The following is a 13,971-nucleotide window of genomic DNA, read 5'->3' on the forward strand; positions in this document are numbered from 1 at the left end:
GGGTCCGACTCCGAGATGATGCCGATCAGGCTGGCAATGTTCACCGTCCAACGGAGTATTTGCTCCTTCGCCGAGCCTGAGGACCGCGCGTGGCCCGTCTCGAGCTGTCATGCGTGTCGAAGGAACCAACCGTGTTTCTCGACAAAGGGCGAGGGGGCATGCGGGCCAGGAAGTGCGCAGCTCCTAGGCGGTCGTCGTCATCGACTAGGGTCCCTCACCGAGCCCAAGAGGGGCGGCCGCGTTGTCGCAGGATCGGGGTAGTAAGCCCAACAAATTTGGCCGCGCCCTCCGGTGCAAAGATAGTGGGCGAATTGCGGGAGGGCATTGTCGTTAATGCGCGATTTATCCCATGTCTAGCGGTGTCGGTGATTTATCGTGGGAGAGAAAAGGAGGGGGAGGTGAGGCAGCGACATGGTGTTGAGGGGGGTGGTTCGCAAACTGACGTCGTGGTTCGCTTCGGGTAAACGTCAAGTCGGGTGGGTCAAGTCGGGTGGGTGGGTGTCCCAGACCTGGACTGGACTGCCAACTGACTGTTAGTTAGGAATGCCGCACTGAGCAGCGTGCTCGCCCGATTTGACAGTGACGGCTTGCGGGAGGTCCACTCACCAGAATCCGAGGGTTATCGGTGTCGCAACCGAAGAGTAGTTGTTCCGGCACAGACACGCACATGGGGACATCATTGCGAGTAGATCATGGGTGGGCAGATTGTATTTAATGGTTGTGCGAGCTGGGAAGGCCACACGAGGAAAATAACTTCGGTGCAATTGATCGTCCGGGTAGGCCGCACCTGCTGCTTCATGACCCATGGTGGGGGCCCTTATTTGTGGAACCCCCTTGTTAATTGGTGGCCTGGCAGCGCCAAGCCCCCTTGATTGGCAAAGCATTTTCCGGTTGGAGGAAGGCGAGAGGCCTACAGAGGGAGGTGTGTGTGATTTTCAGAGTCCACAACACATTTTTGTCCAAAACACTTTTTCCAAAAGACATCAAGGCCGGGTCGCGGTCAAAAACACAGCTCCCATAATGGCCGCAACACCTTGGATCCACCCCGGCGCCGTTGGGTGAGAGCAGTCGGGGGGGGGGGGGCCCTGAGTCTGAGAAGAAGAGGAAGCCCTCCAAATCGGACTGTCTAATTTGGTGTTTATCGACAAAAGGAGACCGAGTTTTGCTTCTCTCTCCCGAAAACAAGTCCTCCTGAGACGGAAACGGCAGAATCGACAATACTCCGGATCCGATCCGAAACGGTTGCTGAGATGCCCGTTTCGACGGCGAGTTCGTCGGGGGCCGCACGACATCGACTGAGCCGGCTGCACCGTGATGCTAGATCGCGCGCTGTCGGTGCTGGAGCCCGTCATGGAACTGAAGCGGGAGCCAGCTTCACTCCTGGTCATTGTCGCCACCGCAGCAGCACCAACGTTGGAGCCGAAAGCGCCGGCGAGTCACTGATGGCCGGCCTTTTCGTCATGGAGTGCGGCTGCTGCCTCTTCACGGAAAATCTGGGAAGCGCTGAACGAAATCGCCATTCTGTCGCGAGCACGGAGCCATTTATTCACCAAGCACCATGTGAACTGTTGCGGAAGGCATTTCCCGTCCTGAATATGACGTGAAACTGTTCCCGAGATTTGATCGACCAAATGCTGAAAAGCGACATCAAAACAAGACCAAAAATAAAAGACCAAAAACTAAAGACCAAAACCAAACCACCACAACAAAACATACACCCTATTTCACCGAGAAGCAAAACCACAGCTCTAGGCAACCATGGCTTCCAGGGCAGGTCTAGCGACATGTTTGGATTCAGGTTCGGAGGCGAAACAAGTTGAAGCAGGCATATCTCTAGGATCCTCGGACATTCCGTGGGATGTTGGGCCTACCTTCATTTACTGGCCGTTGCAAAAGCTCGATGCACTCACTCGAAGGGAGCCTTCACGAGCGATCCAGGACATGCACAACCCTAGGCTAGAGAAAGACCAGGATCCGGTCGACTCCAGCCCCCCTACCCTAGATCTCTTGAGCGGACCCGTGTCCGATCCCGTTCAAAAAGCGAACGCCTGGGGCAACCCTGTCTCACTGACACAAGACTATGACGAAACATGGAGCTTATTTCAGCCGCAACATGAATTAGACGATGGCACGGGGTGGTCAGAATACGCCTTCCAGGACAGCTTTGAACTCTACCGTGAATCACCGCTCTTCTATGTTGAACACTTCAGGGCCCCATTCGACTCCCGCCCCCCAAGTCTAGCTTCAACTGTTGCTTCAACTCCCACACTAGACCACAACAGCCGCCCAGGCTCCAGAAGATGTCACAAATCCCCGCTCGCGTCACCTTTGGCCTGGCCACGGGCATCATCGCCGAAGAGATGGGTTTGCACAAAATGTGATAAAGATTTCAACGAAAAAAACTGCCTCAGGTTCGTTAACTGCTGAATACATCATCCATGCTCCTGTGCTGACGCTTTGGTCCAGAAAACATCTACGCAGCCACATTCGACCATATAGCTGCCCAACTTGCAAGAAGGATTTTTCGTTCACCAAGGATCTGAGGCGCCACCAGCTGACACGGGGCCATGGCGGACACGACGTTATGGAATTGCTCTCCTGCCCATCCGAGGGATGTGGATTCAAGTTTAAGGCGTGTAGGAGAGATACGTATAAGAGACACTGCAGGTTGGTTCATGACGCGAGGCCGGGCGAGAAAACGAGGCGAAAAGTGGGAGAGTCTACTTTTGAAAGGGATATATGAATGTGGGATATTCGCTGCTCCAACATTGCTTTCAGTCTTTGGTGATACTTTAGCTAGACCGGCGTTCTATTATAGGTATCGAAATTGATGCAAGAGTCTATCGGGCACCACCCAATCAACCAATAGAATCACATGGTATCCCCCTCCCTCAAATGCATCCACGATGACTATGACTAGGTTCGGGCACAGCCCTCCACCTCTCCGGAGTCCAACCAGAATTCCCGAATGTGAAGTTTGAAATACGACTTTAATTGTTGAGTGTGGAACGCTGTATGGAGTGGAATGATAGCAGGGTGAAGGTGTTGGTTGAGATGTGGATAACCGAGTTGTTGGTAATTAAGTTGCACATGATTTGGGGGGCTGAGATGACGACTGCTGCGGTTACGACTGCTGCGGGGACCTCATTTTGACACCAATTCAATATTTTTGAGAGTGTGTGCAGTTGAACGGCGCAGCAATCACTTCATAAGACGAGGCAGACATAGGTCTCTTAATACTTGAAAGGCGTTGACCTACATGCTACCGGTGCGGGGACAAGCTTTTAACCGACTATCAGATCGACTGTCAGATTTTCCGTCGACGGCGCAGCAATTAACTGCTAATTCATGGCAGTGGACGTGCTTCCAAAGAAACAAATCGTGAGCAAAAGATAAGTGTAGTCAAAGAGACAGTTTTGTGGCATGGCAAACATAGCCCTGTCAAGGCGCAGTAGTGTGGCTCCCGAGCGCTTGGTATTGTCCTATGCTTACAACTAAACTGCCGTGCTCGCTCTTACCGTGCACGCTCTTACCGTGCACAGGGCACCCCCTCCGTGCTCTCTCTTTTGTAAATAACTAGATCCTTTCCTTGGTAATCCCTTCAATCCACATACTTTCTCAATGCAGTTCCTTGGCTCCATATTATGTGTCGCAAGTTTCTTTGCTTATATTACTCTCTGATACTTCTCCCGCTCCCCACTCCCTGCTCGCTCACCCTGCGCCTGGCGTCTGCAGAGCTACGTCTTCCGCCAAATTCAACGGTTCAGGTCCGGCCCAACAGCTTTACGACAATGGCCCCCAGTTCCAAACCGACAGCTCGTGATGAAGGGAAACAAGAGTTGAAAGAAAAGCAAGGTGGCCAGCCACCTCCAGGACACCGATCAGGGAAACGGAATACCAAAATGTACAATAGCTCCACAAAAGATAACAAAACATGACTGTCTGATCTTGACTGATGTCTTTTAAGAAAATCGGTCCGCAACAGCCAGCTCAAAGTTATCCACAGCAACACAAAGAAGGGAATTCTCATCGAGTTTCTTCTTTTTCACTTTTTGCTCGTCTTTTTGGTCCTTGTTTTTTTTGCTCTTCATCTCAGCAACGTATATTGGCATCCACCCTCACCGAGCAGTAACGTCCTGAGCGCCTTGCAGTTTGTGGCAAAAGCCCACGAAGCCTTGATCGTAACGACGATATCCACAATCCTCCTCGACCATATACGGTACAGACTTTTTGCTTCGACATCTCCCGGCATTCCGCTGGGTCTGGTCACCGCCCCATTTCGTCTCAGCTCTGCTGCGCCTACTTACCTCGCGAGTAGCGAGTTCTTTTCCACTCTAAGAGAATGGAGACGTCTTATGGCCAGGGACGTAGTGACCGCGGTGCTTATCGTCTACCTGTTCATCATAGTACTATTAGCGAGCCCATCAGCGGCCATCACCATCTTGCCGAACCTGTCGACGCTGCCATACCCCGAGTCTTTCCAGACAATCCAATCCGAGACGAGAGGCCGCGAAGGCGTCTATCTCGATTTCTACAAGGCCTGCCATTTTGCCGACCTGTATCCCACCCTCCTCAATGCTTCGTTCTTAGAGGGGGGGAATTGCCCAACAGCTCAGCCTGGCTGTCCTATAAATGCCATTCCGGAAGTGCTCAAGCAGTTCTACGAAGTATTCCTTACGAACCTAGTCGACTTTGGCACCTCTTACAATTTTACGGTCCGGGCGGAGCAGACGATCCGCTCTAGGCTGCTAGAGTCGTCCAAGTCGTTTGGGTTGAATGATGGTGGGCCCGATTCGGCAGCCGAAAAATACTACGTGGAAGTGGCATACGCGACGACCTCGCCGAGGTCTCTCAGCGTGAACATGGGGTTGCTTACAGAGCTGGTCGGACGATGGCTAAGATCCAACGGGAGGAACTGGCCGGTGCGAATCACGTCCACGGCGGGCGACTCCACGGGAACCTCGCTTTGGAAGCAGCCATTTGTCACGACGCACTGCTCGCACAGAGATAGCCCTCTCGAGTTCTCCAAGTGCAACGGGACCATCACTGACGCTACCCGGTTTGGATTTCCGGCCTCGGACAACTCGACCATCTCGGTCACTGTGGCTGCGGACACCTTACCGTGTCCGGCCCTCAACGCTTCGAGCGCCATCATCATACCACGGACGAGCCTAAGCTCCAGCCCAGCCATTGAAATTTCCTCGGCGTTGGCCTTCGAAACCAGCAACAACGCCACAACGCTCTGCATCATCAGCGCGCAGTGGCTTGAGGCGGCCGAGACTTTCAAGAAGCCGCTCCAGCCAGGCAACGTCCCCGACTTTGCGCTAGCCGAACCCAACCTCGATCTCCACTACCACGGCGGCGATAGTAATAGCAGTATCGGTAGTGCCGGTAGTGGTATCACCGGAGGAAGAGGCGGAGGAGGAGGAGGCCAAGTCCTCACCCTCACGCAAGACTGGCTCGAAGCCTTCGACCAATGCCAACAGCCCTCCTCGCCGGGCTACTTTGCCAACCTGACGACCATCTGCGGCGCAAGCGGCGGGGCACGGCCGAACCCCGACGCGGCGTGTCTCGCGGCGGGGCTCTCGACGGGCGTGGCCGAGGGCCTGTCGCAGGCCATGGATGCCCACGCCACGTACTACCTTGGCTCGACCGACGACGAAGACCGCGCAGGCCGCCACCCCGGCAAGCGGACCCTCTACAGACTGCGGTCCAACGCCGATCTCGCCAACCTGGAGCCGTTTGTCGAGGTCGACACAGGTACTACGTCTGACGGTAACTCGGGCGCGGCGGCGGTGCGGTTGTTGTTGCCGAAGTACACCCAAATGCAGTTCGCCATCACGCACGACGTGTATGCGTATACGTTTTCCTCCGGCCGTGGTGCTGCTGGCGGCGGCGGCGGCGGCGGCGGCGGCAACGTCACGGTGTACCTCGCGTTCACGGTGCTGTTCCTATACGTGGCGACCGCGGCCGCGCATGTGCTGCTGTTGCTTGTCGGCAGGACGTGGACCAGCACCGCGTGGTCGAGTCCGGGGGAGCTGCTTGTGTTCGCTATGCGGGGGGTGGGGGACGGCAGCGTGAGGTGTTTGAAGATTATTAGTAACCGCGATGTGATAGGCAGGGATGGGGATGGGGATGGGGATGGGGTGGACCCTGCGGGCTGTCGTCGATGAGGTTGATCCTGGCGAGTGTGAGGGTGGGAGCTCGGGGCCTGGGGCCGTGTGTGCGGGCTTCGTGGTGAGACGTGATCGTTCTCGTCGGAAAAAGAAGAGAGCAAGCAGGAAACAAGACCAGCCAACGAAAATGAAGAGGCTTTATACGTACGCGTAGGTAGTTTTTATAATTCTCACTCTACTCCTGTGTCGGGGTAGATATTGTTATTTCTAGTGACTTCCAGGGGGTTATGGGCAGGGGGTTAGCCAGGATTCGCCACCAAGTCAGCCCCCCGAAAAGGCGCGGCTCCGGCAATGGTTTGAGGCAGAGAGAGCCCATAAGCTCACGCCCTTATATCAACTCAGATATCATCTTCCGGAACCCTCGGCCTCTCCTCTTACGGCGAGCATGCCCTCGTGCAGGCTGTCCACGATCTCGAATATTACAGCAGAATCCGGCCTTATGAGATCCCTAGAACCGAAGCCAATAAGCGTACGCGGGTATCATGGTGCCAGAATCAGCTACAGTTACGGCCAAGTCCTGAAGACTAGGAGAGAGTATTTTGGTCTGACGAAACCTGGGCTCTCAACGACCCAATGCGGAAGAAACGGGCGCTTCTTCATAAGAACGATGATATACGAGATTGGGCACTGAAAAAGAGGAAGCCGAAGGGCCGAAGGGCTGGATATTTGGGCTGGGCGAAGAAAAGGGCCATCTTTCATTGAGTGCGTCTCCTGCTACTGTTAAAACGTCCCCACGTACTGTAGGTACATTGGGGCCAAGGCTTTACACCTCACCGCTCAGGAAAATACCACATTTTACAGACAAAATTACCGCAATCACTGGCAACACCGCTCCAAGCGCTGGCAACGCAATTGCGGTGCAATTGCACCTCGCCGCCGTCGCCAACGTCAAAATACTTCCAAATGCAGTAAATAAAGCTCAGGACCGTAGATTCGCTCAAATCGTTCAAATCTCTATAATAAGAAGCAAATCTGGCTTCCTCAATTCTGATTACGTAATGGGGTTAAAATTCCAAAAAAAAACTGCAGGCCTGCTTATAACTACTCACAACTACTCATAACTGCCCGCAACTGACAGCCTTACTGATCCATGCCTTCCAATACCTGGGCAGTTAGTTGGTTCGAGAGTGGTGGTGGCGGCGCCGCATTTTCATCGGGCGCATCGCTAAGATCGCCAAAGTCGCTCGGATCGCCCAGACCTCAAGGGCGGCCATTTCTATTGCTAGTTAGCACTACGTGACGTTATGGACGATAGAAAATGAAGCTATATCGATGTATCGATTGAATGCGGCGCCGACGATGTTTTGGTGGTTGAGGAAGGTTGGTTACGGTAGAAAGGTAAGGGCTGGGTTACGTTGTAAATTACTACACAACAAAATCTTGGATGTACTGGCGGGATATGGGGTTAGGGTTAGGGCTATGTACAGTGGATTACGGTACGCGGGGACGTTTTACAGCAGCAGGAGACGCACTCCTTTTATTTGGGAAAAGAAATACGGCGGCATCGACGCAACAAACTATATCCGGCATGTTGTACCCCTTATCATCGACTTCCACCACCGTAACGGTAGAAATCTAATCTTCCAACAAGATAATGCGCCCTCACATAGGGCCCGGAGGACAAAAGATACACTGACAATGGCGGGGGTAGAGATTCTTAAGTGGCTTGCTTATTCCCCAGACCTTTTACCAATTGAGAATGTATGGCCCTGGCTTAAGGGCTGGATGGAGCTGTAAGTGCCTGATATTCAAGATCTTGAGCTGCCGGCCTTACGTATACTTTTACAGGAAGCGTGGCGCGCAATACCGGAAGGCTGGTTGCTGAGGTTGGCTCACAGTATGCTTCGGCGGTTGCAGTTGTGTATTGTGCGGAGGGCTGTACAATAAATTACTAATTTTTGGCTTAAAGACCCTTGTTCATTGTTAAGGCCTTAGCGCTTGATAGTAGCAAAAATGGTCTTAGTAGGTAGCGAAATAACAATATCTACCCCGGCACAGGAGTACATTAATACCGTCTCCCCTCCAGGGCACTACCAGTCCCCAAGACAAAATTCCATTTAGTAAATATATCCAGATACCTTGTAGACTTGAATAGGTAGTCAAGATGTGTGTATTATTCTTGTACCTATAAAACTCAATTAGTTAAGGTAGGTTTGCAATGGATGATTCGCGATCCAAGGCTCCATAATGTCTTCGACTTCCCGGAAATTAATTAAGGTAGCAAGCATACCTAACATGAGCCGGCAGTGCATCATGTGCCGGGAGAAGCCGCGTCACGTAATCCGGCTGACCATTTCCGGCCACTCAACGAACAAAGACTTCTTTTTCCTTAACGTATTTGATAAGCGAGTTAGCCATGATAAGCAGGTTAGCCACCTTAACGAGACCGGGTAGCGTGCGCAGCCAAATGCGATAAGAAATTGATAAGATCACTAACAATTTACTAACATCTTTTTGCTTGTGCCCCACCAAATCTCGTTAAGGTGGCCAACTCGCTTATCATGGCTAACTCGCATATCATGAACGTTATATAAAGGGGCACCGCCCTTTCTTCCTTCATTGACTTCTTCCGAAGAAAAGCACTCTTTTGCCTTCAATCAATGCAGTGTTGTATGTGACATCATGGCCGTGATCAACATGGCGTACACTAGACAATACCGCACGCGCGCCGATCCTTCCCTGAAACGGCTCGAAAGGGCGGACGGCAAAAGTCGCTCAGGATAATTACTATGCACTCAGACTTGGCCTAGTGCTGTGCACGTAGCTAGCGCGCAGCTCGGAAGCTGACCAAGGCGGTGCCCGCGTTCCCCCCCCTCCGGGACCATGCATGACTGCTGATAAATCTGCACAAAGACCCACAAGACGCGCGGGCGGTTGAGATGGATGTGCGTGTCAATCGTGGTCCTCGTCACAAACCTAGGTACCTAGGTAGCGAAGACGCTGCATAGCTCACGTCGACTCCTCGTTTGTCATAATTAATTAGCGCAATGAAGAGCTTCAACGGCTGCTGGACTTGCCGGGTGAGGCGCAAGAAATGCGACGAAAACCACCCCGTGTGCTCCACGTGCGCTGGTCTCGGCATCACATGTCACTACGAGGAGGAGAAGCCAGAATGGATGGATGGCGGCGCCAAGCAACAAGACATGGTCAAGCAACTCAAGCGTGACATCAGGGAAAATGCTCTCTATCGCCTCCCACTCGGGGAGCGCACCTTCTATGCATCTGTACCTGATTCTGCCGACGCCCTGCCACGCCCAGGGCCCGAGTCGTTCAGCGACCCACAGCTGGTCTCGCGGGCCGCCGAGAGCCCAGTCGTATGGCCGCTGCGCGAATCTGAATCTGGCAGCTTGGTCGACCGAAGGGGAGGCGATGGCGAATCCTCCGGATGGCCCGACGCATGTCTCTTGATGTTCTACATGGAAAACCTCCTGCCTTTTCTGTTCCCATTCTACCGACCCTCTCCTCTCCAAGGCGGCAGGTCTTGGATTCTGGACATGTTGATGTCCAGCCCCGTCGTTCGCCAGACAGCATTGTGCCAGAGCGCCCATTTCTTCTCTCTCTCGTTGGGAACGACAGCTTGCGACGGCGCTTGGGCCAAGGTGCTCGCTCAGACGAGAGCGGCCTTCGACATGCTGCGGAGATCGCTCCAAGACATTGATGGGCAACGAGGCATTGCCGGACACGAACGCGAAGCCGTACGCATCCTAGCAAGCATCATGCAGTTGCAGCGATTCGACATCGCCATGTCGAGCTTTGAGAATTGCCATGCACACCTCACTGCCGCATGCGCTCTTCTTAAGCTGATCCTCGAGAGTGCCCTGCCCGGCGATGCTGCCCTGCCCGGCGATGCTGCCCTGCCCGGCGATGCTGCCCTGCCAGGCGATGCTGCCCTGCCCGGCGATGCTGCCCTGCCAGGCGATGCTGCCCTGCCCGGCGATGCTGCCCACCTCGGGTCAAACTTGATCAACATCATGAGTCGTTTGGGCCCACCATCTTGGGTCCTGCCATCTCAATGCACCGTTCAAGTTCTGAGCGCTGAAGAGACGGCTTTGCGTTTCTCTTCTGCGCTTGTGATATTTGACGACATAATCGCCAGCACGGCACTTCAGAAGCGGCCTGCACTTCACGAGTACCACCGCGGCCTGCTGACTAGCCCTCCTTCCGTCCCAGCGCCGATCGACATGGAGGCGGTCGTTGGATGCCAAAACTGGGTCCTGCTGCAGATTGGCGAGATCGCAGCCCTCGACGCGTGGAAGCAGCAATGCAAGATGGAGGGAAACCTCGACGTCATGGAGCTAGTTCGCCGCGCGACAGCCATCAAGGAAACACTCGTAACTCGGCTTGCACATCTTCAATTAGCAAATCCCGTCTCCAAACCTAGCGGCGTGCTTGATTTGTTAGCTCCGCACGGTCAGCCATCCTCGGACCGTGCCGGCCAACACTGTCTGGTCACGCACGTATGGGCTCACGCGGCGGTAATCTACCTGTCCGTCGTGGTATCTGGGTGGCAGCCAGCCAGTACCGATGTGCGACATCACGTTGGACAAGTCATCAGTCTTTTGACGTATCGCCTGTCACCACCAAGCCTGCTACGTACCATGGCATGGCCATTCTGGGTAGCGGGTTGTCTTGCGGAGCCGGCCCAACAAGGTTATCTGCGTGAGATGGTGGAGACATTGCAGCCTCCGAACCTCTTTGGTACTCTTCGCAAGGCGCTCGAGATTATGCAAGACGTTTGGCGTGATGGCCACGTCGGAGGAGACAGCTCGACGCGCGACCTGGCTTCGTGTTTACGGAACCAGGGTGGCTTGTTGGTGTTGCTCGTTTAGAAGGGTGCTCCCAGACGATACTTATGCGCCAGAGGCGCATACTTCAAGTGTTGATTAAAGTCGTTTGTTATTTGTCAGTAGAGAGTAACAAATCGCCTCCGTCAGCAGCCGAATGGACAGAGTCAAATCACTAGCCAGAGCTCGGTTGATCGTTGATCGAGGAGTGACATGAAAGCGTAGGGTTCAATCGAACAATGACGATAGTCGTTACTCCTGCTTGAGAGGACGGCCATATCTCTCCTGCTACAAGCTAGTCTTGCTGCAATACCTGGGCCTCGACGCCTTCCTTGACAAAGTTGGCCTGCCAGAAGCTAACCTGCGACATGGACTACAATCGATATAGGCTGCCGAAGTCCTTATATCCCACGCCCTTGACGAAGGTCTGCAACCACGGGCCCTGCGTCTCCGCCTCTGCGAGCTCCCAGAAGAGCTTCCCATGCGCGTCTCCGTCGACCTTGAAAGCGGCCGTGCCGTCCGGCTTCCGTTCGTCAGCATAATAGAACCTAATCAGAAACCGTCAGTTCTTTCGACCAACGCATTCAAGGATGGCGGGGATGGCGGGGATGGCAACGCATACTTGAATCCTCGGTCTTTGTATGCAGCCGCAGCAGCCATCATCATGTGTGCGGACGCCGACTTGCCAGCGCCCGGGGACATGAAACTCGGGATGGCTGTGACGTTCAGGATATTCCCCGTGAAGAAGAACGACCTTGCCGCGTCGGCAGGGAGCTCCGCGAAGCCGAGGACGGCTTGTTGCGCGGCGACAAAGGCGCTGGTGGCGTTGACGGTCATGTCCCGGTTGAAACCATCTAACGGGATCGCGAACGGGTCGTCGGCAAGAGAGGGCGTCCAGGCGCTAGCTGCGAACTCTCAGCGGGCATTCGGCCAGAGTCCTCCTGGTCCCGAGACTTACCGTTGTAAACGACGACGCTTGGGATGCCCAGCACCTTTTTCACTCTCGTAAAAGCATTGACGACGTCGCCAGGGTTGCTGAAGTCGCTTGTAATGTTCAGCTGATCGTCGGTGCTGTCTGCCTCCTTCAGTGACCGGGCAGCGATGGCAACCTTGTAGCCTCTCGAGGCAAAGGCCCGAGCGACTCCCTGGCCGATACCAGGCCCTGCGCCGAGGATGAGGATGACGCGAGATGTTCCGGGCATGATTCGGAACGGAGAAGAGTCAGGCGTATGTGTCGTCGAACAAGAAGGTCTTCAAACAAGAAGGTCGTCGAACAAGAATGTCCTGTCAAGGGGTACGGGGAGGCGGAGAGGGCTGTGCCGAGCGTTAATGAAGTGTCCTTATAAACCTACTAAATATTCGCCCGGCATCTAAAAGGTTGGCAAGCTTGATTTCTAATGCGCAGTGATTTCTAATCCTACCGCGGCGCATTCTACTTGCACGATACGGAGATCAACGGGTTTCTAGTTTCTTCTTCTTGTTGTAGCTGTAGGTCAAGGCAAAGAGCTGCAAGCCGCGCGGTGGAGGCCCCAAGAGACCCACATACCGCGCGGTGGTCAGGCCGCACACCAGCTCGCTCGTTCCCGAATTGTCAGGTCTAATCGTGATTCTTCTCGTCACCTGTCTTTCTCCTCGGTGTGGCATCAATCAGTTAGATGATTCGGGCCGGTGACAAACCCTGCCTGTGCTATTTATAATCAACAGGAGCGGCGGTCCCGTAGAAAATTAGAACAATTCTGGTTTCCCGGCTTCTTGATGATTTATAATGGCATCTAGGTATTCAGCATAACGTGCAGGCAGCGCGAACAGCGCCGGAAAGTACCTGATCACATAATTATGCCAGCGAGATCAGGAGGTCGCAGATTGCACGTCTTGATTTGTCATGGCAGGGAAGATTGATCCGTAACCCAAGCATCTCTCGTGGCGCTTAACAGCCCTTAAAGCCATGATCTTGCAATGTCTTGAAGTGCATACTTGCCCTCGGATGTAAACATCTTCTCAGCTTCCGTGCGACGAACTGCAACAAACTCCAACACAAGATGCACAACATGACTAGACTGAACGGAAAGACGGCCGTCATCACGGGCGGCGCTACCGGCATCGGCCGCGCAGCGGCAAAGCGCTTCGTCGAGGAGGGCGCCTTCGTCTTCATCTTCGGCCGCCGACAGGAAGCGCTCGACGCAGCTCTGGCCGACCTCGGGCCCAACGCCCGCGCGGTGGAGGGTTCGGTCTCAAACCTGGCCGACCTCGACCGACTCTACGCGGCGGTGAAGGCCGAGCGTGGAACCGTCGACATCGTGGTCGCCAATGCCGGGACAGGAAGCCAGCTTCCGCTCGGGAAGATCACCGTCGAGCACTGCGACGAAATCCTCGACACCAACGTGAAGGGTTCCGTCTTCACGGTCCAGAAGGCATTGCCGCTGATGGGCCAGGGCGGATCGATCATCCTGACCGGATCGAGCGCCGGCACCACGGGCGCCTCGGCATTTGGCCTCTACGCCGCGAGCAAGGCGGCCGTGCGCAACCTGGCGCGGACCTGGGCCGAGGACCTGAAGGGCACTGGCATCCGGGTAAACGTGCTGTCGCCCGGCCCGACGGCGACCGAGCTCGCCAAGGAAGCGCTGGGCGAGGAGGGCTTGAAGGCCTTCGCCTCGCTCAGCCCGCTCCAGCGCATGGCCGATCCGGCGGAAATCGGGGCCGTGGCAGCTTTTCTCGCGTCGCAGGACAGCAGCTTCATGACCGCCAGCGAGGTAGCCGTCGACGGCGGCCTCGCGCAGATTTGACGCGCTAATACGCTACGCGCGGGCGGTCATGACAGGGAGGGGAAGCGGGACACAGCTTAGGATCACGGGCAGGCGATAGGCTCTCCAGATATGCGAGACTACGATGATTTAGCAGTTTCTACAAGGTCTTAAACTAAAGTAACGCAGGATAGAATATCGACTCTTTTGCAAATCGTGTCACCTTTCACTGGAAACAAAGAGCAATCCGGTGACACGGGCATGGCCTCT

At 54.6% G+C, this 13,971-nt stretch overlaps 7 protein-coding genes across 7 annotated transcripts; 4 read left to right on the forward strand and 3 right to left on the reverse strand.

Annotated features, from left to right (window-relative positions):
* Positions 1-226: 226 nt before the first annotated feature.
* On the reverse strand, positions 227-775 carry B0T26DRAFT_403552 (uncharacterized protein). Its single transcript, XM_060434823.1, has 2 exons — positions 607-775; positions 227-519 (listed from the first exon to the last, which is right to left on the reverse strand). The coding sequence occupies exons 1-2, from the start codon at positions 667-669 to the stop codon at positions 343-345; spliced, it is 240 nt and encodes a 79-aa protein (XP_060292664.1). The 5' UTR covers positions 670-775; the 3' UTR covers positions 227-342.
* A 103-nt stretch (positions 776-878) lies between these two features.
* B0T26DRAFT_403601 (uncharacterized protein) lies at positions 879-1,573 on the reverse strand. Its single transcript, XM_060434824.1, has one exon. The coding sequence runs from the start codon at positions 1,386-1,388 to the stop codon at positions 984-986; it is 405 nt and encodes a 134-aa protein (XP_060292665.1). The 5' UTR covers positions 1,389-1,573; the 3' UTR covers positions 879-983.
* Positions 1,574-2,863, forward strand: B0T26DRAFT_403602 (uncharacterized protein). Its single transcript, XM_060434825.1, has 2 exons — positions 1,574-2,411; positions 2,467-2,863. Exons 1-2 carry the CDS (start codon positions 1,759-1,761, stop codon positions 2,741-2,743), a joined length of 930 nt encoding a protein of 309 aa, XP_060292666.1. The 5' UTR covers positions 1,574-1,758; the 3' UTR covers positions 2,744-2,863.
* A 928-nt stretch (positions 2,864-3,791) lies between these two features.
* B0T26DRAFT_678793 (uncharacterized protein) lies at positions 3,792-6,387 on the forward strand (the record flags this gene model as incomplete). The annotated part of the gene is made up of 4 exons (XM_060440275.1): positions 3,792-3,904; positions 3,968-6,077; positions 6,118-6,326; positions 6,372-6,387. 4 exons carry the CDS (start codon positions 3,792-3,794, stop codon positions 6,385-6,387), a joined length of 2,448 nt encoding a protein of 815 aa, XP_060292667.1.
* A 2,024-nt stretch (positions 6,388-8,411) lies between these two features.
* On the forward strand, positions 8,412-11,005 carry B0T26DRAFT_742835 (fungal-specific transcription factor domain-containing protein; the record flags this gene model as incomplete). Its single annotated transcript, XM_060444172.1, has 2 exons — positions 8,412-8,422; positions 9,172-11,005. The coding sequence occupies 2 exons, from the start codon at positions 8,412-8,414 to the stop codon at positions 11,003-11,005; spliced, it is 1,845 nt and encodes a 614-aa protein (XP_060292668.1).
* A 328-nt stretch (positions 11,006-11,333) lies between these two features.
* On the reverse strand, positions 11,334-12,162 carry B0T26DRAFT_742837 (uncharacterized protein; the record flags this gene model as incomplete). The annotated part of the gene is made up of 3 exons (XM_060444173.1): positions 11,334-11,508; positions 11,583-11,865; positions 11,919-12,162. 3 exons carry the CDS (start codon positions 12,160-12,162, stop codon positions 11,334-11,336), a joined length of 702 nt encoding a protein of 233 aa, XP_060292669.1.
* A 741-nt stretch (positions 12,163-12,903) lies between these two features.
* On the forward strand, positions 12,904-13,814 carry B0T26DRAFT_721293 (uncharacterized protein). The gene has a single exon (XM_060442538.1). It carries the CDS (start codon positions 13,000-13,002, stop codon positions 13,741-13,743), a length of 744 nt encoding a protein of 247 aa, XP_060292670.1. The 5' UTR covers positions 12,904-12,999; the 3' UTR covers positions 13,744-13,814.
* The last annotated feature ends 157 nt before the right edge of the window (positions 13,815-13,971 follow it).

Source organism: Lasiosphaeria miniovina (genome assembly GCF_030549165.1).
Source record: "Lasiosphaeria miniovina strain SMH2392-1A chromosome Unknown B0T26scaffold_6, whole genome shotgun sequence".
NCBI lineage: Eukaryota > Fungi > Ascomycota > Sordariomycetes > Sordariales > Lasiosphaeriaceae > Lasiosphaeria > Lasiosphaeria miniovina.